The 22,952-nt window shown below is 40.2% G+C and overlaps 1 protein-coding gene across 1 annotated transcript in view; it reads right to left on the bottom strand.

The window, feature by feature from the left end:
- LOC126479049 (MMS19 nucleotide excision repair protein homolog) overlaps positions 1–22,952 on the bottom strand; it is a 226,683-nt gene that overhangs the window by 101,267 nt on the left and 102,464 nt on the right. Inside the window, exons 8-11 of the mRNA XM_050103751.1 lie at positions 20,968–21,088; positions 20,677–20,875; positions 20,459–20,553; positions 3,674–3,839 (exon numbers count right to left, since the gene is read on the bottom strand). Of these exons, the coding sequence (XP_049959708.1) occupies positions 3,674–3,839; positions 20,459–20,553; positions 20,677–20,875; positions 20,968–21,088 (581 nt within the window). The remainder of the gene's footprint in view (positions 1–3,673; positions 3,840–20,458; positions 20,554–20,676; positions 20,876–20,967; positions 21,089–22,952) is intronic.

The following is a 22,952-nucleotide window of genomic DNA, read 5'->3' as shown; positions in this document are numbered from 1 at the left end:
AAGCTAAACACTGTGCAGATGCTGACTGACAACAATGGAACTATACGGTTACAGCAATCACTTCGTTCGGAGGGAAAACTTATGTATGTATGTGTTAAAAGAGTCTGACAAGCCCATATAAATTGATAACCATACAGGATAACTCCAATGGTCAAACATAAAGGCTATGCCTATACCAGCCAGGGTTATCAACCCTCAAAAGGAGAAATAAGCTTGGACAATGTGTACCTCCATGTGATGTCGATGCACAGTGGGGGAGGAGGGGGGGGGAGGGAGGGAGGGAGGGAGGGAGGGAGGGGGAAGGGGGGGGAGAGAGAGAGAGAGAGAGAGAGAGAGAGAGAGAGAGAGACGAAATAAGCTCTTCAGTTTTTATCTTCACCTGTTTTCTTCATGTGCAGTACCACAGACATATATTTGTTAAAATATATTTTGAAGTATTCCACCTTGGCTGTTTTGAAAACAGCTGGGATGGAATACTTCAAAAGTCTCACTCAACTTTTCTTCTGCTCAGTTGTGAGGTTGTTACTTCCTGTTGCTCTCACTTATTCAGTGGGGACACCATCCATACATCCAACATCTGTTGACAAGGGAAGTTTCTTGCCGCTTTTATGATATTGTCAAGCACAGAAAATAGGTGGTAGCTGGCGGACATATGAAGAGATCTGTCACAAAAGTATTGTTTAAAAAAGTGTATTTCAAGTATACATTTACAGTGTTAAAGAAGGTTATTACAAAAGTAAAGTTTTATTCATATATTCAGATAGACCACACCTGTCTGTTCATCATTTCGCCCGCACCGAGAATCCTGCATCTGAAGGTTCGGAGCAGACAAGAGGCATTTGGACGAGCAGCGGAGGAGCAATCCTGCATCGGCATTTTTATAATCAGGACTACGCACAATGGAATTAATGTGAAGAAGTACGTAACTTAAATGATGAATATTGATCTTACATGTATTGATGTTGAAGATATGTTGATACGAGTACCAGTTAGAATTCACCCACGATATGTGTACCTTCCAATTTCTTTCAATTATTCTTTCCAATTAATTCAAGCAGCAATTATTAATGAGTTTCCATTATTTATCCGCCCACCTATATGCACTACTCATCATGTGCAGAAAGAAAAAGTTTTAGATAGTGTGTTAAGTATAAGTAAGGAAGCATCTGCTGTCCCAAGGATTATTATTGTTTATTATAGTTCTTCAAAGATTTGTCTTTAGTTATAATGTTTGAGGTCTGTTGACCAACAAAGCAGTGACTCAAAACCTGGCAGACACTGGCATAGCACATGCAGCAGGTGACTAACTGTGGCTGCAGGAAGATCGTGGTTTAACACCCAGTCAGTGATGAGAGAATTGATTTTGTTGCTCAAATTCAGATCAGAAGTGGGTAGAGAAGGAAATCAACCATACCCTTTCATAGGAACTATCCCAACATTCACTTTAAGCAATGTAGAGAAACACTGCAAAACTAAATCTTTATGACTAGACGGGGGGATTAAACTGCTGCCGTCCTAAACACAAGTCTAGTGTCTTAACACTACAATTGGTCAAGAACTTATGTAAGGGTCAGCAAGAGAAGTCCGAAAGTAATGAGACTGACTTTTTTTTATCATAAGCTGTAATCACTTTACACATCAAATATGCCCCACTTCCAAATGGTTCCCTTCAGAACTTTTACAATGATGGAGGTGATGTTTCCAGTCTTCATAACAATCCTGGAATGCTTTTGCTGGAATACCTTTCAACCTCCTTATAGGACAGGTAGAGTTTGCAGTGTGCCCCTCTTGACTTTGCTATTTAGTTTAGGGAGCATATTTGAAAATCCACACTTTGCTACCTGTGTAATGTGACTGAAGAATTCTGGCTCCCTCTGAAATGGTCCATAAGATTAATAAACACAACCATCCAATTGTTCATTTTCTTCATGTGCAGTACCACAGATACTTGTTAAAATACATTTTGAAGTATTCCACCTTGGCTGTTTTGAAAACAACTGGGATGGAATACTTCAAAAGTCTCACTCAACTTTTCTTCTGCTCAGTTGTGAGGTTGTTTAGAACCATCTTTGCACACACTTTTTGCATGTCCTAATACTGTGTTATGAATTGGTGAATGCTAAATAAAATCAAATTTAGATTGCTAATGATCATCTTAACTGTCAATCAGTGACCTGATGAAGCAAGACAATTCACCTATTCCACATTATCATTAGCTCTTGAGGTTGAAAGCCCTTACACATGGGTTTAGTGTTCCACTTCTTCTCAGCCTGCTGAAAAGGAATTATGCCACCTGAATATTGATGCCCTGGATAAAGAATGTTCACTATTAAGCCATTTGCAACTTTCACAAGTCACAGTAGTAATTTCACTGAACTTCACAAAAAAATCAATGGTACACATTGCTCATACTTTTGCTGACCTGCATTTGTAATTCACTTGAGAAACACAACTTCACTTGAGAAACACAACTTCACTTGAGAAACACAACTTCACTTGAGATGCTCTCAAAACTCACGTATCAACTGCAGCAAATTAAAATTGGTGCTGAGTCAACGGCATGAGTTAACTCATCTGCCACGTGAATGGCGAGGCAACAGTGTTGTTGCTCCATGCACACTGTCAGCGGAGCATGATCTAGAAGACCCATTGACATATATATGGTGTTTCAGATCTGCTGTAATGGTGTGTCTCATTTATTTCTGGTAAAATATGTTTTGGCAAATTGATAAGAACGAATATAGTGATGAACATTTATCAAGGTTTCTGTACTATAAGAGCCTTCAGTGGTTTTGAAAAACAGAGTCGAGCCTTCAAGATCTGTGAAGAGATCGTCTGTAACTATCAATAGACTGGAGAAAGCTGGTTTTGTATAGTAAAAAAAGTTTAATGACAATTGGTTGGAAGGTGATAATACATGAAAGACTATATGTTTGTTTGTGATGAGTATCCATCCAATTTAACCAAAAGTGTTCAATTCATTTTAAATCTCATAATTTCTACTCCTAGTTTTTTAATTTAAAAACAACTTACCAAATAGAGATAATACGTACAAAAAGGAGACAGTAAACACTCTTTAGTGCTGGAAAATGATTCATCCAAAAACTAGCAAGATTCTAATTTTTGTTTGTGTAATTATTTATGGCTCAATGCCTCAACTGTTCTGTGAGTTATTACCTTTACTACTTCAATTACTTATGTTTCACCACAGACTTTCCATTACTATATTAATGTTAAAATTGATATCACATAAAGCACAATAAAAGCACATTCTCACACATAATTATGTACGATTTCAGTATGAGAAGCTAACATATTGAACAGGTCAGATTTTTTTCCAGTAGATAAAGAGAGAAGCTTAGAAATACTTCTTGTATTCATTCAGTCAATTATTACAGAAGTCAAAAGAAATGCCTGAACGTAACTGATAGGAATACTGAACAATACCTCCAAGCATACAGATACGAATTCAACTCTTCTCTACTGCTTTACAACACACAACCTATAAAATTATTCTTCGAGTAGCACCATTCAGTTTCTTTTTTTTAAACTGTAGAGATTTCAGGGATGTTTATAGAAAAGAAACAATTTGGAACAAACTTATATGGAAAATATGTTCCTTGATAAGTTAATGATAATTCATGGTGGTGATAGAGTCCACCAAATTACTCACCTCAAACAGCTGATTCCCACAAGGCGTTTCTTGAAATCATGTGAACCAACCACCAAGTCTAAAAATTGTGGTACAATAAATGTTGTAAATGATTCTATGTCTGCAATTTCACACAAAGCAAATTGGCAGCACTCATAAACATCATCAAAATTTGCATCCCCACCACCTGAAAATAGGAAAAGCAACTTAATTGTTTGCAGTCACTCTAACTGCTAGTATTCAAGAGAGAGACATTATAATCACTTAAAAATAGGTGATTATGTTTTGAATAATCTGAAGAAAATTCAATTATATCAAGTCAGGTACACCTTCAAAATACAGAAGCCCAAATACAGTATTCACTGTACACTCGATATTCTACAACGTGGAACCGCATGTCTGCTATACCAATGTACATGGTTTGAGCAAGTTCTATGGAACAAGCCGTACGCTGCACATAACAAAAAACATGCTCACTGTAGTAACTATGTAGTACATGAAACTGATCCAAGTAACATGTTCGCCAGACCAATGTACATGGCTTGAGCAAGTTGTATGGAAGAAGCAGTATGTTGACACCATACATAACAAGAAAAAACAACCATACAGAAGGTGTAACATAAATGATACATGGAACAACTGATGTGAGCAGTACAAACTAAAAGGACATAGAGTGAGTCATTGCTCCTCCGTGCGTATATAGGCACGAGTTGCTGGTAGAGGGTACCATGCGCACGCTTCTTACATGTGTTCTCTAGTGGCCGGCCTACACTGATACAGCTGGTGTTTGGATTAACTACAAACGTGCCGTGACACTACCCTCGGAGCACTCACAATTGCAGGCGCTCGCAGCAGGATACAGTAAGCTTCTACCTCGTGTGAAGAGGGTGCCCTGGAGACGCAGGTGGCCTAACGAGAGACACATCCATTGGAACTGGACCAGAGGCATCTGGTGCTGACAGCGGGAGTGGGACACTGTGCCAGGCAGGCATCAGGGCTTTGAGCCAGAGCGCACGAAGATGCAGACAATTCCAAGGGCAGTTGTCCCGTACGACACCTGATGACAGCATCGAGAAGGAGAGTGCCAATCATCAGCAGGCAAGCCACAATGCAAAGGAGACATAGCTGGACCCAAGGGCATCAATGGCTGTGGTGATGATGGTGAGGGGTGCAGGAGAGGCTGGAAAAGTAAGCTGTGGCAATGGAGCCGATGACAGAGATGGACCCGTGCCAGGTGCCAGGAAGCTGAAATCCCAAGGCATCGCTTGTGGAAGAGGCAGCCAATGGGATGGGGGCATCTCCACACCAGGCGATGATGGGCTCAAGGCAGAGGATGGCAAGGCGGGCTACGGGGCTGGGGGCTGCACCAGCAAACTGGGAGCTTCTGGTGGCGAGTGGGGGCACAACTGATCAAAGAGGCACAGCACCAGCTCTTTGGCTGTACCCAACCGCGACAGGTGCAAAACAGGCTGCGGAAAGTGGGAGAGCATGCTTGGTTGTTGGCTGTGAAGTTACTCAGTTGGGCTCCGCTCCTCCATAAGAGTGAAGTGACAGATGTTCAGAAAGCAGAAAAGGCATTGTCCAGGGAAAACTCACAACAAATTTTTTTCATTTGGGACTTGAATGTATACACTAATTGTTCCACCTCACTATTTGATTGATGGTGGAATGGTTGATCAGTAACATGTGCAATGCCATGATGGGAACAAAACAATTGAAAGGTGCGAGAAGCAAACTGGGGCCCATTATCAGAAACAAGTGCAAACCAACCCTTCAAACGCACACTAACTGTGACTTCAGCCAATGTCGACGCACACTGAAGAATGTAAGGAAACCTTGAAAATGCATCCACAAATAAGAGCCACTACAAATTAAAGAAGGGACCCGCAAAGTCTACATAAATGCATCCCATGACTGGTGTGGAGAAGGCCGGGGCGACAGAGATGCCCTGGAAACTGTCTGCTGTCATGTGTACTGCTCACAAGCCAGGAAAAAAAAGACAGACAGACAGACAATTTCGCCATCAATCCCTGTCCAAAAAAAATGTCTCCTAGCTAACACTCTAGTGCATGAAACTCCCTAAAAGCCCTGTTGGAGAAGGTGTAGAATCTTGCACCATAACACTGGGGGAACAACTACTCTGAGAGGGAGGTCTTACACAGACAACAGCAAAACACCATCAAAAACAGAGAAGCAACACCATAAGGAGAAATAGTTGCACAGGGGTCCAAAGCCCGACCCGGCGGTTTACCTGGCCAGCCTTGTTGAACAAACCGGACCACCTGGTGGAGAACCTGGTCAGCGGCAACGGCAGCTGCTATGTGCGAACTTGTAATTGGGAAACCCTCAAATCATGAACTGCATTTCAATATCAAGATGGAAACAAAGCAATTCTTCACGAATGAAGATGGGAAGATGGCAAAAGGTGTCCACATTGGCATGTTTAGATGTAGATCAAAAATGGATTTCGTAATTGCAGTGAGACAAGAATGCTGCCTAGCATTGTAGGCTTGTGGAGCCTTGTCAGGCAAGGAAGTGTGAGGGTTAAACAACGAAACCAAAGGTTTACGACCAGCAACAAGGTGAAACTTGGAGGCATACAAAAAAAAAAAAATGAAATTTTTGGAGAGCATAGACTATGGCAATAGCCTCTTTTTTCCACATTAGAGTAGGACTGCTGGGCTGGAATGAGGCATTTAGAGACGAGTGGGACGGCTATCTTTATACCGATAGTGTGACAATATGTGTGCATCTGCACTATGCTGCCACCTACAGGCCACTCTGCACGCTGTTTGTAGCATGCTTACCAACTTACAGAATAATGGCACTAAATGTCAATTTGTTATTACAAATTTAAGGTTTTCATTTGACTCACCCTCATACTTGCAGCTCTTTATCAATGCATCTGCCCATCTTCCTCCTTTTTTCTCAACCTCCTGACACTGTGTCTGTTGGCAGCCTAGTCCCTGCACATTCCACCAGACAGTGTTCATCTCTCTCCCCACCTGTACACTACTATTCCTTCCTTTTCCCCGCCTCTTCCAGATGCTGCTTGCACCCCAAGTACATTTGCATTCTGGCCCAAGGTGCTGGAGTTGGCAGTCACGTGTGTATGAGGTGTGCTTGCTTCTGTGTGTGTGTGTGTGTGTGTGTGTGTGTGTGTGTGTGTGTGTGTGTGTGTGTGTGTGCGCGCGCGTGTGTGTGTATGCCATGTGTGTGTGTGTCTTTTTTACTGATGAAGACTGTGGCTGAAAGCTTTATGTAAGTGTCCTTTAATTGTGCCTGTCTGCAACGTGACATGTCTTCTTTTCGGTAAATCACAATCTGTCTTTTCTTACATTGCTGAAATCCGTACCTGGAGTTTCCCTTGTTTGATTCATTTTACATTTCCATGTACGCTCTCTATCAGACATTTAACTATTCACAAACACACTCATAAACAAGTTTACAATAGTCATCTTTAATAAGACGTAATGCCACAATACTTAGAAACCCAGCTAGAAAATTTGAAAATAAGGCAACTTTGAAAAGAAGGCAACTTATGAGAGGACTAATACTACGCAGTTTTGTGCAGCTGTTGATGGACTTAACTACAGAAAAACTGTTTTGAAGTTTCTGGAAAGTCTTCAAGACACTTTAGAGACCTCATTTCATTAGATGGCACTATCCACAATTTTCCCTGTCACAATGATAATGAGACTGATGTGTAGATATGTGAGGAATATACATACAAAATTAAACACATTATACAGAAGTCTGCAAAAGCAATTGATTATATGCATTCAGCCTTAACATCGTAGATTAATATTGTGTCACTTACAGTGTCCATACAACCCACTGTACTCAAGTCTATCAAACTATCAACCACTAAGTTTGAATCCTTTTGCAGAGATGCCGATCCATTGCTTTCTACAATAAACAAATATGTTTTCCTTTTGGGGATTCTGTCAGGCGAACCAAAGTTGTTAGATGAAGTACCTCTAGCAGCTAACATGTATGACGAAACAAAGAAAATTTATTGAATCAGTATAGACATAGGAACCACGTTATATTGGTGCATCTCTATTATTTGGATGCACTAATGTCTCTACAGTCTCAGTGACAACTGAAACACTGAACTGTACATTCCTGGAATGCAACCACGATATTCAAGCAAAACATGCCCTAGAAAAAGCCATTGTAGCATATGGTAAATGCTCTGAGAATTTCTTACTGAAATATATCCAAAACGGGTTACCCATAGTAGAACTGTAAGAGATGTGCTGAAATTACTGAATGTTTTGGAAGTAGTAGTTCAAGGTGCTCTTGCTGCACAAAAGACTGGCGGAAATCATCTAACATTCTCTAATTCCAAACCCACTGCAGTGACACTTCACATAAATTCAAAGCAAGAAAAAGACTTGCAAAAACCCAGACAAGAACTATGACCATACTGTGTAATTTGTGAAGCTCACACTCATTGTGTCCAAGACTGCACTGTAGTGACTGACAACTAATAATGTATAGATAAGTTAAAGCAGGATAATCGCTGTTTTATATTTGTACATCGGCATCACAGTACTAAAAACTGCAGTAGGAAGGGCAAGGTCTCACGTTCTAGTTGCATGAAACATCATCACAAAGCTGCCTGTATTGACACTGTTACTCCTGCTTCATCTTCTCAGAAAGTTATCATTACTTCTGAAGGGTAAAATCAACATCAATTCACCTGATTTTACTTATCTTCCGATAGCTCAAGTTTGGGTGATGGACATTGAGTATTAAGCAGACTTACTCATTCTTTAGTCAGTTGAGCTTCATTTCCAAGTTGCCAAGCTAGAAATTATAGAACATTGCAACCTAACTGTCAGCACCTTTGAAATGTCTTCCACAACTTCAGTGCACCTTATAGTCGTAGAAATCACTCTAAAGGGAATGTGGACCAATTCCATGACATATGTGAATGCATTTGAAAGCATATACTCATTTGCCGTGCAGCCAATTATACCTTCCAATATAAGGAAACTACTGCAAACCCGGATACTTCAGTTAGCAGACACAAACAATGACTCAGGTCTTCCTATTGAGATCCTTATAGGAACAGATTATTATTGGAAAATTGTTAAAGATTCTCTTTAGATTTGGCTAACATCATCCATTGTACTGATACCTTCCATTCTAGGTTGGATTCTTAGTGGGAGAAAGTAGAAGAGTGGCCCCTTTCCCCAAAAAACCCTATGTTATGGTATGTAATAATCTTCAGCAAACAAAGAAGAAATTTATTTCACTGGAGAAAAACATAACAAAGAGCACCAACCTGAAACACATTTACAAGGCATAAATGAAAGGCCACATCAAAGAGAGATATGTGGAAGAAAGAGACATGAAATCGCACCTCCTGGACATACATCCAGCGACACAGTTTATCTGCCACTTCAGGCAGTAAATAAAGAAAAGTTTGATGTCATGAAAAAGAGGGTGGCATTCAATGGTTTGTCACGTGAAAAGAACGCTCATTCACTGAATGACTCTTTAGAAATAGGCCCTAATTTCCTTCCCGACATTATTTCAGTTTTACTGTGATTCCGTCTATATCCAGTAGTCTTAATTGCCACTGTCAAACAAGCATTTTTACAGTTAGTTCTTCATGGGAAAGAAAGAGATCTCGTGGGTTTTTTATTTATTTAAAGTAATCACATACTAATAAGGAAACTATATCACAATTGACAAAAAAGATTATGTATCACTTCACCAGACTACCTTTAGGACTCACCTGCAGCCCATTTCTTCTCGACGTCGCACTAAAAGAACTTGCTACAATGCATAAAATAAATTTTCCTTGAACCGTTTTACTTGTTGAAGAGAACATATACATGGATGATTTTGTAGCAGATGCTGAAGATGACAGCACCATGATTAATTTGTATTACAAGCTTATGGTACTCGTAGGACACTTCAGCTTACCAATGGCGAATGAGTCAAAAGCTCATGCCAACTGACTGAAATATGGCTGTCACAAGGTGTCATAAACTTTACAGATATGGAGGTACTAGGAGTCCTCTGGAACACATGGACTTAAACATTATGCACAGCAATGTCGTTGACAATATTATAGAATGTCTTGCCACTAAGTGAGAAGCATTTTGCAGTATTGCCAGATCCTGAGAGCTGTAGGGTATATTGTCATCTGTGCCCTTCAATGGAAATGTATTTTTCCAGGAAATTTGGTCAGGAGGAACTGAATGGGACAAGCTCTTACCTGTTGACAGACAATGGAAAATATGGGTATCAACTTTACCACCATGTTCAAACATACACATGGACTAATGGGTTGGTGTTTCTGCAGGAACTGAATCGAAAGTCCATTGTGCATTTCCTCCAATTCTTATAGGTAATTAGCAACTTTTTAGCTTAACAGATTAAAAGATAATCAGTGGGTTTAATTTAAATTTATTCGTTCTCTGTCTTGTAATACACTGCATCAGCCAAAATGCGGCCCCATTGTGAATATTGTTCTCAAACACGGGATGAGTTGGGTGACATTTGTAAGCACTGGACATCGCCCTGACTACTGTCAAACGACTGACAGCTGCTGTAAATTGGTGTGTTGGAGAGTCATGTACCTGTGATACCTGTACTAGAGATAACGTAAATATTATCCTCTCCTGTGGATGCTGTCTCCTCTGCACAAAGTACAGGATCTGTCTTTACTCATCCACCTGACTGCAAGTGGCATGTCAGTGGTAATCTAGGCATCCTGTAAAGGGTGGATGGGGCCAGGAAGGACTCAGGGTGTTCTACCAGTCCCCCTAACCAAGAAATCTGAGGTGTTGGCTTTCACTGAAACTGAAAATGAGTCAGTGGGACTCATTTCGCCTGCTTTGGGGAAACCTGTTTTGTCTGGTATCAGGAGGAGGCAGACACAAAAGGGTAGGGGTCTACTAATTGTCAGGAGTTCAAATGTATGGAAAATGACAGTATCTCTTAGGCAAATGACAGCAAAGGACAGGAAAGGGCACCAGGTTCACTCAGTGTATATGCCTGGGTGTCTCACTCAACCTGTTGAAAGGCTATTCCAACAGCCACTGAGGGAACAGGCTGCAACCAACTGCAGATTGTGGCACACACTGGAACAAATGATGCCTGCCGTCTGTGCTCTGAGGTTATTCTTGGGTCATTCCAGTGACTGACAGAGAAGGTTGAGAAGACCAGCCTTGCACATGGAGTTTCGACGATGCTCACAATTTGCATCATTGTCCCCAGATTTGATTGTGGACCTTTGGATCTGTGATGAATGGAAGGACTGAACCAAAGACTTTGAAAGTCAGTGACAAGCTACACTGCAACTTTCTGGGCTTATGTCAAATGGTTGAGAACTGTAGGGTCCCCCTAAAAGAGTCAGGTATGCACTACACATCAGAGGCTGTTACTCAGGTAGCTGACTGTGTTAGGGTATACACAAGGGCTTTTCAGATTAGGTGACACACTATCCAATCCAGATAAAAATAGCTGTAGGAAACCCCCAAGTACCAGTGTAAGATCGAAAGAGATATCTCCCACAGGTGAGAGTGTTAAAACCCTAATGGTAAACTACTGAAGCATTTGCAACAAAATGCCAGAGTTTGAAGCACTCATGAAAACCGGTGAAGCTCACATAATACTAGGTACCAGAGAGCTGATTGAAACCTGAAATTGATAGTAGTGAGATTTTTCAGGAAAATATCGAAAGGATAGGCAAACAGGAAATGGAGGTGGTGTACTTCTAGTAGACATGAAACTCAAATTCACTGAAGCTGCAAATGTGATTGTCTGAGCAACACTCAGTATGAGAGGTGGGCATACATTGATAATCCCCCACCAGACTCATCTCCCGATGTAACCAAAAAATTTGGAGAAAACCTCATTTCACTTGTATGTTCCCCAATCATGCTGTAATCATCAGTATAGACTTTAATCATCCAACAATTAATTGGAAAAATTAGTGTTGTTATTAGTGTGCATGGTAAGACATTCTGTGACACTTTACTAAGTACCTTCTCCAAAAAGTGTGTAGAGCAGATAGTTAGGAACCCCACTCATGATGGAAATATATTGGATCTAACAGCAACAAATAGACCTGCTCTTGGAGGATGTCCACAACAAAACTGGTATCAGTGACCATGATGCGGTTAGAATAGTTGACTATGCACTGAATAGATATCTACCAGTAGAACAATTAATAATGGGAGGGAACCTGCATGATATACAGTCCCTGTAAAGTAACGTCTAAAGAAACGAAAAACTGCATAATAGGTGTAAAATAAAGCATAAGGCTATAGATGGAGACATGCTGAATGAAACACATTTGGTTGTCAAGAGAGCGATGTATGATGCCTTCAATGACTATCGCAGCAGAATATCATCACATGGTCTTCCACAGAAACCAAAGAAATTCTGGTCATGTGAAAAGGCTATCAATGATAACAAAGTTAGTGTCCAGTTTCTAGTGACTGAGACAGGAAATGAAATTGAGGGTAACAAAGCAAAAGCCAAAATGCTTAACTTCATTTTCAAATGTTCCTTTAAAAAGGAAAACCCCAAGGAGAATTTCCCCAATTTAATCCTTGTGGCACTGAAAAGATAAGCGAAATAATTATTAGTGTCAGTGGTGTCAACAAACAGCTGAAATCGTTTAAATTGAACAAATCTCTAGGTCCCAATGGAATCCCTGTTAGATTCTATATTGAATTTGTAGCTGCGTTAGCCCTTCTTCTAACTATAATCTACTGCAGATTGCTCAAACAAAACACTATGCCCAGTCAAGGGTAGTCGACGTGATCCGCAAAACTACCATCCAATATCTTTGATGTCGATTTGTTGCGGAATCTTTGAATGTGTTCTGAGGGATGGAACAGGAAAAAACCTTAATAACTGGTACAATAGGATGTACCCTCTGCTATGCATCTCATAGTGGTTTGTAGATGCAGATGTGTTTCCCAAGCATCAGAAAACGTCTACACAGCAGTCCCTTATGTATGGTACACCAAACGTGTCCATTTAGTGTGCAGCAGAAACAAACCTAGCTCCCATTAAGAGGATAACTCTTCCACGGCTAAAACTTCAAGCAACACTTCTTGGACCACGACTAGTTCATTATTTCTGTAAGGCTGCAAGCCACGATGTGAGTTGTACAACATTGTGAAATGACTGAACTGAACAGTCTTAGGATGGATATGACATGACCCTAACTGATGGAAGACCTTTGTGTCAAACAGTATACAAAAACTAACAAATCTATCACACTGGAGACACTGCCCTGGTGAGAAAAACTCGGCTGATCTGCTCTCCAGAGATACCACAGCAAACACAACTTCAGTATGCTACTACATGGTTCCATGAGCCCGTTCTGTCAACAAAGAAAGGAACATGGTAGCATGATTTATATAGGTGAAAGACCATTCTTTGCCAGGGAAGAAATTAACAGACTAGTTCTTCACAGTAAAAACAGCACTCCCTATTTTAATAGTTATGTGGTATATTAACTACTGCAAACTGCTGCAAGTCACAGGATGGACACTTGCTTCAAATGACAGTTAAATGAAAATGGGGCACCTGGTGAACTGACAGCATCAGACTTGCACAGAGCACTTACTTAATGGACTCAGGTTGTTCCACAACATTTAGCGATTGAACTGCGTTCTCTGCACAAAATTCAAAGATAGCTCGTATCAACTTGTTCCTGGATAGTGGTCTTATTAGTCTCAGTGGACATTTGCAGTTTGTGGGATTACCCAGAGACCAATGCCAAACTATTCTTCTCAACTAATACAATCATTTCACCAGCTTACTGATCCAGCAGACTCATATTTGACAGCACCACCCTGGAGTAATGATAGTGTTAGCTGAACTGAGAACAGGATACTGGATTCTTAGCACTACACAGGTAGTTAAAAATGTTCTACACTGATGCCTATCCTGCAAGATGGTGAAGGGTCACTTTGCTCAACAGAGACTAGACTCGGTTACCAGTTGAATGAGTAGCATCACTGGAACTATTTGAAGTAATAGGTATTGACTTTGCTGACCCGTTACACATCTGACAGGAACATACTAGAATAGGGCACATAGTGCTCTATTCACATGAACAATAACACATGACCTGCTACTGAAACTATGCTCGGTTATATCAAATGAAAAATTTCTTCGAGCCTTGCAAAGGTTTGTGGGAAGGCAAAGAATGTCCAACACAATATATACTGACAATGCTGCTACCTTCCATTCTGTGCACACAGAGGTGAAAGAGCTCTGGTGTGCTCTCACCGGAAGAAAAACGTAAGACTATCTTGCCCAGCAAGTTATCAAGTGGAAATTCATTACCCCACAAATGCCTTGGTTGGGAGATGGTGGAGGCGGATGGTAGGATCTGTCAAATGCTGTCCGAGTAAGATTTTCTGATGGCTGCAATTGGATGACGAAGGTCTTAACGCAATACTGGTCAGCATAGAAGCAGCACTAAATACAATGCCAATTAAACAAGGGGTAGGGGAATCTGAGCCACAGATGCCAGCACATTTCCTTGAGGAACTCAACAGTGGGACCTGGTGCCTTAGAACAAAGAAACATATACCATAGTGAGCAGAAGAGAAAGTTTGCTGACTCTCCTAGTTCACCGATTCCACTGCAAGATGTCACCTGCGCTGTTTGTGACCCAAGGAAGTTCATATTACCACAGCAATTGCAGTACATGAACTGATTCATTCAAGAAATTTATATAATGAAATGAAAGGTATGTGGATATAGTTAACTAACCTTAGCATGCGTCAGCTGTCCATTAGTTTAGACAGTTTCCAGGCAGTCTTCGAAGTTTTTGAAGACTTCAGCTCTCTCCGAATTTGTTTAAGACCCATGAAAAACTGGCATTTCAAATAATGAAGAATCAGCTTAGGAATGATGTCCATCACATGATCTTCACACACCCAATTTTAGATATTTCAACACTAATGTCATCCAAACTATTTAAACATTCATAAAAAAAATATCGTTCCATAAACTGTTCTGAAGGAGTTTTACCGTGATGAATTTTTCCACCTCGATAAAAACACAGAAGATGTCTTTCAATGGGTATGTAAGCAATGTCTTTCCTGTAGAAGAGCCATAATCATTACTAGACATCAATAAAGAGAGTGGCTTCTCAGATGAATTCCCATTTAGAATTTTTATTTGTCAAACATCTAACATCCCATGACAAAAAGCATACTTCTGAAATAAAACAAGAACTCCCTCTCTAAAAGCCCAATGCCAAAACAAATCCAATTTCTCTTCACCATTTACACTGGCTGAATTGGATGAGGCCTTGAAACAAACGAAACATGGTGAAGAGCCTGGTCTGCCTAATATACACCCAGAATTTCTGATGAACATGGGTAATGGTGAAAAAAAAAAGGCTGATCCACTTCTTCTCTAACATTCTAAATAGTGGATCACTGCCCAATGAGCTAAACAGAACAAAAATTGTGGCAATTTTGAAACCGGGTAAACCAGCTGACCACCCACAAAGCTCCAGACCAATTTCCCTTTTGAGCTGTACTTATAAACTCTTGGAGAGTCTCATCTATAACAGAATTAGCGGCTTCATCCACGAACATATTCCAGCTGAGCAAGTGGATTTCAGGTCCCAGAGAAGTTGCTGCGACCAGATAGTGTCCCTAACAACTTTCATAGAGGATGGTTTCCAGAAAAACATGAAGACATCTGTTGCGTTCGTAGACATAACTGTGGCATATGACACAGTCTGGAGAGAAGGGATGATATACAAATTACTAAAATTTATCCAATGCCGAAAAACTGTAACTCTCATCAACACCATGATGTTGTTGTTGTTGTGGTCTTCAGTCCTGAGACTGGTTTGATGCAGCTCTCCATGCTACTCTATCCTGTGCAAGCTGCTTAATCTCCCAGTACCTACCGCAACCTACATCCTTCTGAATCTGCTTAGTGTATTCATCTCTTGGTCTCCCTCTACGATTTTTACCCTCCACGCCGCCCTCCAATACTAAGTTGGTGATCCCTTGATGCCTCAGAACATGTCCTACCAACCGATCCCTTCTTCTAGTCAAGTTGTGCCACAAACTTCTCTTCTCCCCAATCCTATTCAATACTTCATCATTAGTAATGTGATCTACCCATCTAATCTTCAGCATTCTTCTGTAGCACCACATTTCAAAAGCTTCTATTCTCTTCTTGTCTAAACTATTTATCATCCATGTTTCACTTCCATACATGGCTACACTCCATACAAATACTTTTAGAAATGACTTCCAGACACTTAAATCTATACTCGATGTTAACAAATTTCTCTTCTTCAGAAACGCTTTCCTTGCCATTGCCAGTCTACATTTTATATCCTCACTACTTCGACCATCATCAGTTATTTTCCTCCCCATATAGCAAAACTCCTTTACTACTTTAAGTGTCTCATTTCCTAATCTAATTCCCTCAGCATCACTCAACTTAATTCGGCTACATTCCATTATCCTCGTTTTGCTTTTGTTGATGTTCATCTTATATCCTCCTTTCAAGACACTATCCATTCTGTTCGACTGCTCTTCCAAGTCCTTTGCTGTCTCAGAGAGAATTACAATGTCATCGGCGAACCTCAAAGTTTTTATTTCTTCTCCATGGATTTTAATACCTACTCCGAATTTTTCTTTTGTTTCCTTCACTGCTTGCTCAATATACAGATTGTCAAACATCTAACATCCCATGACAAAAAGCATACTTCTGAAATAAAACAAGAACTCCCTCTCTAAAAGCCCAATGCCCAAACAAACCCAATTTCTCTTCACCATTTACACTGGCTGAACTGGATGAGGCCTTGAAACAAACGAAACATGGTAAAGAGCCTGGTCTGGCTAATATACACTCCCTTCCCAACCACTGCTTCCCTTTCATGTCCATCGACTCTTAGAACTGCCATCTGGTTCCTGTACAAATTGAAAATAGCCTTTCGTTCTCTGTATTTTACCCCTGCCACCTTCAGAATTTGAAAGAGAGTATTCCAGTCAACATTGTCAAAAGCTTTCTCTAAGTCTACAAACGCTAGAAACGTAGGTTTGCCTTTCCTTAATCTAGCTTCTAAGATAAGCCGTAGGGTCAGTATTGCCTCACGTGTTCCAACATTTCTACGGAATCCAAACTGATCTTCCCTGAGGTCGGCTTCTACTAGTTTTTCCATTCGTCTGTAAAGAAATGAGTTAGAATTTTGCAGCCGTGACTTATTAAACTGATAGTTCGGTAATTTTCACATCTGTCAACACCTGCTTTCTTTGGGATTGGAATTATTATATTCTTCTTGAAGTCTGAGGGTATTTCGCCTGTTTCATACATCTTGCTCACCAGATGGTAGAGTTTTGTCAGGACTGGCTCTCCCAAGGCCGTCAGCAGTTCCAATGGAATGTTGTCTACTCCGGGGCCTTGTTTCAACTCAGGTCTTTCAGTGCTCTGTCAAACTCTTCACGCAGTATCGTTACTCCCATTTCATCTTCATCTACATCCTCTTCCATTTCCATAATATTGTCCTCAAGTACATCGCCCTTGTATAAACCCTCTATATACTCCTTCCACCTTGCTGCTTTCCCTTCTTTGCTTAGAACTGGGTTTCCATCTGAGCTCTTGATGTTCATGCAAGTGGTTCTCTTATCTCCAAAGGTATCTCCTTACCCCTAATGAAATATGCCTCTACATCCTTACATTTGTCCTCTAGCCATCCCTGCTTAGCCATTTTGCACTTCCTGCCGATCTCGTTTTTGAGACGTTTGTATTCCTTTTTGCCTGCTTCACTTACTGCATTTTTGTATTTTCTCCTTTCATCAATTAAATTCAATATATCTTCTGTTACCCAAGGATTTCTACTAGCCCTCGTCTTTTTACCTATTTGATCCTCTGCTGCCTTCACTACTTCATCCCTCAAAGCTACCCATTCTTCTTCTACTGTATTTCTTTCCCCCATTACTGTCAATTGTTCCCTTATGCTCTCCCTGAAACTCTGTACAACCTCTGGTCCCATCTCCATAAATTCCCACCTTTTTTGCAGTTTCTTCTGTTTTAATCTACAGTTCATAACCAATAGATTGTGGTCAGAGTCCACACCTGCCCCTGGAAATGTCTTACAATTTAAAACCTGTTTCCTAAATCTCTGTCTTACCATTATATAATCTATCTGAAACCTGTCAGTATCTCCAGGCTTCTTCCATGTATACAGCCTTCATGAACCAAGTGTCAGCTATGATTAAGTTGTGCTCTGTGCAAAATTCTACGAGACGGCTTCCTCTATCATTTCTTAGCCCCAATCCATATTCACCTACTACGTTTCCTTCTCTTCCTATTCCTACTACTGAATTCCAGTCACCCATGACTGTTAAATTTTCATCACCCTTCACTATCTGAATAATTTCTTTTATTTCATCATACATTTCTTCAATTTCTTCATCATCTGCAGAGCTAGATGGCATATAAACTTGTACTACTGTAGTAGGCGTGGGCTTCGTATCTATCTTGGCCACAATAATCCGTTCACTATGCTGTTTGTAGTAGCTTACTCGCATTCCTATTTTCCTATTCATTATTAAACCTACTCCTGTGTTACCCCTATTTGATTTTGTGTTTATAACCCTGTAGTCACCTGACCAGAAGTCCTGTTCCTCCTGCCACCAAACTTCACTAATTCCCACTATATCTAACTTTAACCTGTCCATTTCCCTTTTTAAATTTTCTAACCTACCTACCCGATTAAGGGATCTGACATTCCATGCACCGATCCGTAGGACGCCATGATAAACAATAGATATTTCCATGTTTACTTGGGAGAAAATGTGAGCAAGGAGAGGAAATTAAGTAATGGTCTACCACAAGGCCCCGTCTTAGCCCCCCTATTATTCAACCTATACCTCTCTGATCTACCCATACCAGGTCAATATACGCAGACAATATCACTCTTGCTTGTAAAACCAAGGACGCAGACAATATCACTCTTGCTTGTAAAACCAAGGACCTAGGACAAGCCGAGACAATTCTCACAGAAGATCTAGCCATTATGAGCACCTATTTTAGAATGTTGCAACAAACCCAGTACAAGTAAAACTGAAGCATGTCCATTCCATTTAGCAAACGAACAAGCTAATGCGGAGCTCAGACTGAAACTTAATGGAAACACTCTTCGCCTTAACAAGTACCCTAAGTACTTTGAGTCACCTTTGAATGCACCCTTCCACATGGAAAGCATCTTGAAAATACTGTTGCCAAGATAAAAACTTGTAACAATATCATTCAAAAATTGTGCGGAATGATGTTGGGAGCTTCAGCAGATACCTTGTGCACATCATCCATTGTGCTGGTCTCCTCAGCAGTCGAATATTGTGCCCCAGTGTGGCTAAACAGTTAAAAACTAACTTGATCGACACCCAGTTGAATAACTGGGGCAATCCGACCAACAATGATTTATTGGCTTCCTCTGCTGAGTAACATCTATCCACCTGCAATCCACAGAAGAAACGACGCCTTGCTTAAGGAATACCGCAAGATACAGAAGAACCTGGACTTACCCATACAGGAAGACATACCATGTTTACAACAAAAAAGACTCCGTTCAAGAAACCCACCAATATGGCAAGCAGAAAAGCTAGATGCCAGTAATACTGTGGGTGAGAGACCTGTAGAACCAAAGCTGTCAACTTATTGAAAATCCTGAAGTGTGTGAGTGGTTCCAAAAGTATAACTGTGATACTGCTAGCACAGAACTCGACAGGAAACTGTGTGTCAAATTGAACAGAGCTCACACTGGGCATGGACGATGCGCAGACACTCTTTACAAATGGGGTGTTGCAGAGTAGTCTCTGGTTGTGACTGTGGGACTCCGAACCAGAAAATCAAGCACATCAGAGATGAATGCCCTTACGTTCCTGCCAGGGGAGTTGGAGCGACCTCATGACAGCTGATGGTACGGCTCTTATATAGATTAGAAACCTAGATATTGACATTTAATTAGTTTTATATGTAGTTTTGTATTTTCATATTCCTGTTATATATAGTATTACTGATGTTATATGTCTGTAATTTTAAACTGCATGTGAGCTGCACGAATAAATAAATAAAATTCCATTTAGAAGGCATTTTGTGAATCTTCTTGTGTGATGCACCACATAACCTGCCAGATGATAAACGAAACATTTTTTTGCCGATGAACTTCCAAGACTATCCGGCATATATTATGGATCGTGTTGAGAGTCTGTCGAATTATGTGGAACACACGGCATGTTTTTAATTATGTCTTTCCAGTTCCAGAACTCTGTCTCTCTTCACTGCTGCAAATTTCTAGCTATTTTCGACATAAATAACAAGCCGTATTTTATACGTGACATATAAGCACTCTCTCTTTCTTGTACAGTGAGTTTGTACTTACACTATTATACAAAAAAAAATTTTCCTTAAATTTGTACTTATGTTATAAGCCACTTTAAATATCTAATTTCTGACGAAGGCACTCGTAGAAGTGTTAAAACCTGGTCAAAAAGACTAAAAACTGTGACCGGGGGCTTATTTAGTTTAATTTATAAATGGTCATGGAACGAAGCAGCTATGTTTAAAACTCTGTGATGTACATAAGGTCATGAATATAAAAATGTTTTATGATGGTAAGTCACAGACAGACAGACAGACAGAGACGCACACGCGCACGCGCACACACACACACACACACACACACACACACACACACACACACACACACACAAAACCTTTATTTTAGTAAACTAGTTGCTTATGATTCATAAAGCATAAAGTTCATTATCTTACCTTCAAAGACTTGAAGTTTACAGTTAACCATGTTACTCATAATCTCTTCTGTATGTATTTTGGCCAGTTTCTTAAAACACGTAATGGCTTCAAGCCTAAAATTTTGAAATTAAAAAAAATTAGAACTGATGTAACTATTCATTTTCTTCTATTTGGGGCCCATCAACAGGATAACATCAGTGTGGGTTAGCAATAATAATCAAAGAAATAATTGTTACCTTAACTTTTTCTTTTTCGATTGTTTGAGGCAACCAGCTAAAATGTCATACAGCTTACAGCGGCTATTACTATCTAAACAGTTAATAATAATACTCAGTCCACAAAGAGCTTCAACTAACACCTCTTCATTTTCTGTCACAACTGCATCTAAATATAAGGAACACAAATCTCTACGAATTTGTAGCAGTTCTTCTGCTTCTGAAATAAAAGTAAAATAAATGAGAATGGATGCAACCATTTTATAGGAAAACACACTACTTTATTTTACTGCTTCAGAATCATATAAATACCTTCTGATACCAGGCCTTTGTTATTGCAGACATTAAGAAAATTCGTTATAGTTTGCAACACAAGTGCTTTTTCAGTAAAAGTCTGATCTCTGTAGTACTGTGTTTGAAGAACTGGTGTAATCTGTAATCATAAGTTCAAATGATCTTTAGTGACAACAATTTTTCTTTCCTGGAACAATATGAAACAAGTGATTACTCATAACCATGATCACAATGTAGAACAAACCTTTCGGGCACTAATTTAGTCAACTAGATCAGATAACTTAAGACACTGAAAACTGTAAGAATGTCCATGAATAAAAAATGAATACACATTACTTCATCACTAGCTTTTAAAACAACATGGTTTTACTAAGTTATCAGGAGAAAATTACATAGAGCAAAGAACTCATTTATTGTCACGCCTTTTCTTGGCACTCTAGGAAACTTTGCATTAACACCTGACATTATTACATATTTTGGCACAGGGGCAGTAACAGCATCTCAAGATCACCATAAAAGTCAGGTGTATATAAATTAAGGTTGCTGCAAACCACGACAAGGATCACTGAAACAATGAAAAATCTGCAAGTGAGAATTACATGCAAGAATAAAATACATTATGCCTGAGCTGTATTTCTGCAGCCTGGTTGGGGTGAAGGGTTGTGTTGGTTGGAGAGGACAGGGGGGAAAGGAGTTGGGGAGTGGGAGGGAGGGTTGTGGAAGGCTGGTTGACGCATGGAAGAGAGGCAGCAGGTGCACAGTATAGGAGTGTGACACTGGTGCCAGCATTCCCAATCCACTGTTCCACATCGCTTGTTATCATGTGCTGCACAAACCCACCTCTGCTGGAGCAGGTGCCTGGGTCGCATTCCTACCCCTGCATCTGCTGCCTCCCTCCCAGTCATCATCCATCTTTTGCCTTCCCTCCCTCCTACTCCCCACCACCCTTGTCCCCTTGCCCACCCCATTAAACACAACCCTTCACCCCACCTGAATAGAACTGCAGCCCCAGCACAGTGTACTCAGTCAATGCAATGTAACCGTACAAGTCTGTGTGTGTGTGTGTGTGTGTGTGTGTGTGTGTGTGTGTGTGTGTGTTGGGGGAGGGGTTTGTTTCAGTCTCTTTCATGCACCTTTCAATAACTCAATGTCACTGCTATTCAGTCATTAGCTAGTTTTGCTCCTAAAGTATGCATTATTATGTACATACAGATAAACAGGGACGGTATAAGAGAACAGAATTTGGAACAATTAATATCCTCTGCACATTCAAATATAAGTCATTAGCTACAAATGGTGCTTCAGTTATACTTTTTGTTCTGCAAAGTTGTGCCATAATTTGTAATGAAATGCTGCAGGTTCTCCTTGGACGGTCTGCAGCACTTAGCAGTATGATATAGTGGGACTGTACTACGAACAAGAATATGGCTGTCACTGCTGGCTACTGTTCTTACATAGGAGAAGATGATGTTTCAGTTGTTACAGAATAAAATAATAGTGCTAGAGGCTCTTCAGCTATTGCAACTTATTCCGTCTATTGTAAAAATGCAAACAGCAGGCTAGCTGCCTACGAGTGATATCAGGTAAAGATACTGAAACAGTGTACATGAAGTGTCTGACATTTGAGCTGTACTTTAATGGTTAATAAACCAAATGAATTGTTACTGAGCTATAATTTCACTATTGTTATCAGTAGAGAGTAAAAAGAGAAGAGATATATTGCCTTTAAAAAATTATGGTAAGTCTGCTCCATGAATGAGAACTATATCAATTCCAAACCAAAAAGTTTTAACTGCTCTGTTACAAGGAGAACGTGGATTCGTGCAGATAAATCTGATACAAAACTGTCTTTAAAACCTACGAAGTGGAGCAATTACAATAACACCTTAGAACAGCAGAGGTGGTTACAAACTGTTGAACCTACATGTTTTCACCCACATGTTACATGGTATTTTATCACCAATTGTTACAGGTGGTATTTTCTGCCAGTTATATCATATGTC

The sequence above is a fragment of the Schistocerca serialis genome, chromosome 1, assembly GCF_023864345.2.
Source record: "Schistocerca serialis cubense isolate TAMUIC-IGC-003099 chromosome 1, iqSchSeri2.2, whole genome shotgun sequence".
Taxonomy (NCBI): Eukaryota; Metazoa; Arthropoda; class Insecta; order Orthoptera; family Acrididae; genus Schistocerca; species Schistocerca serialis.
The sequence above is the reverse complement of the archived record's forward strand: the minus strand, read 5'-3'. Positions and strand labels throughout refer to the sequence as shown.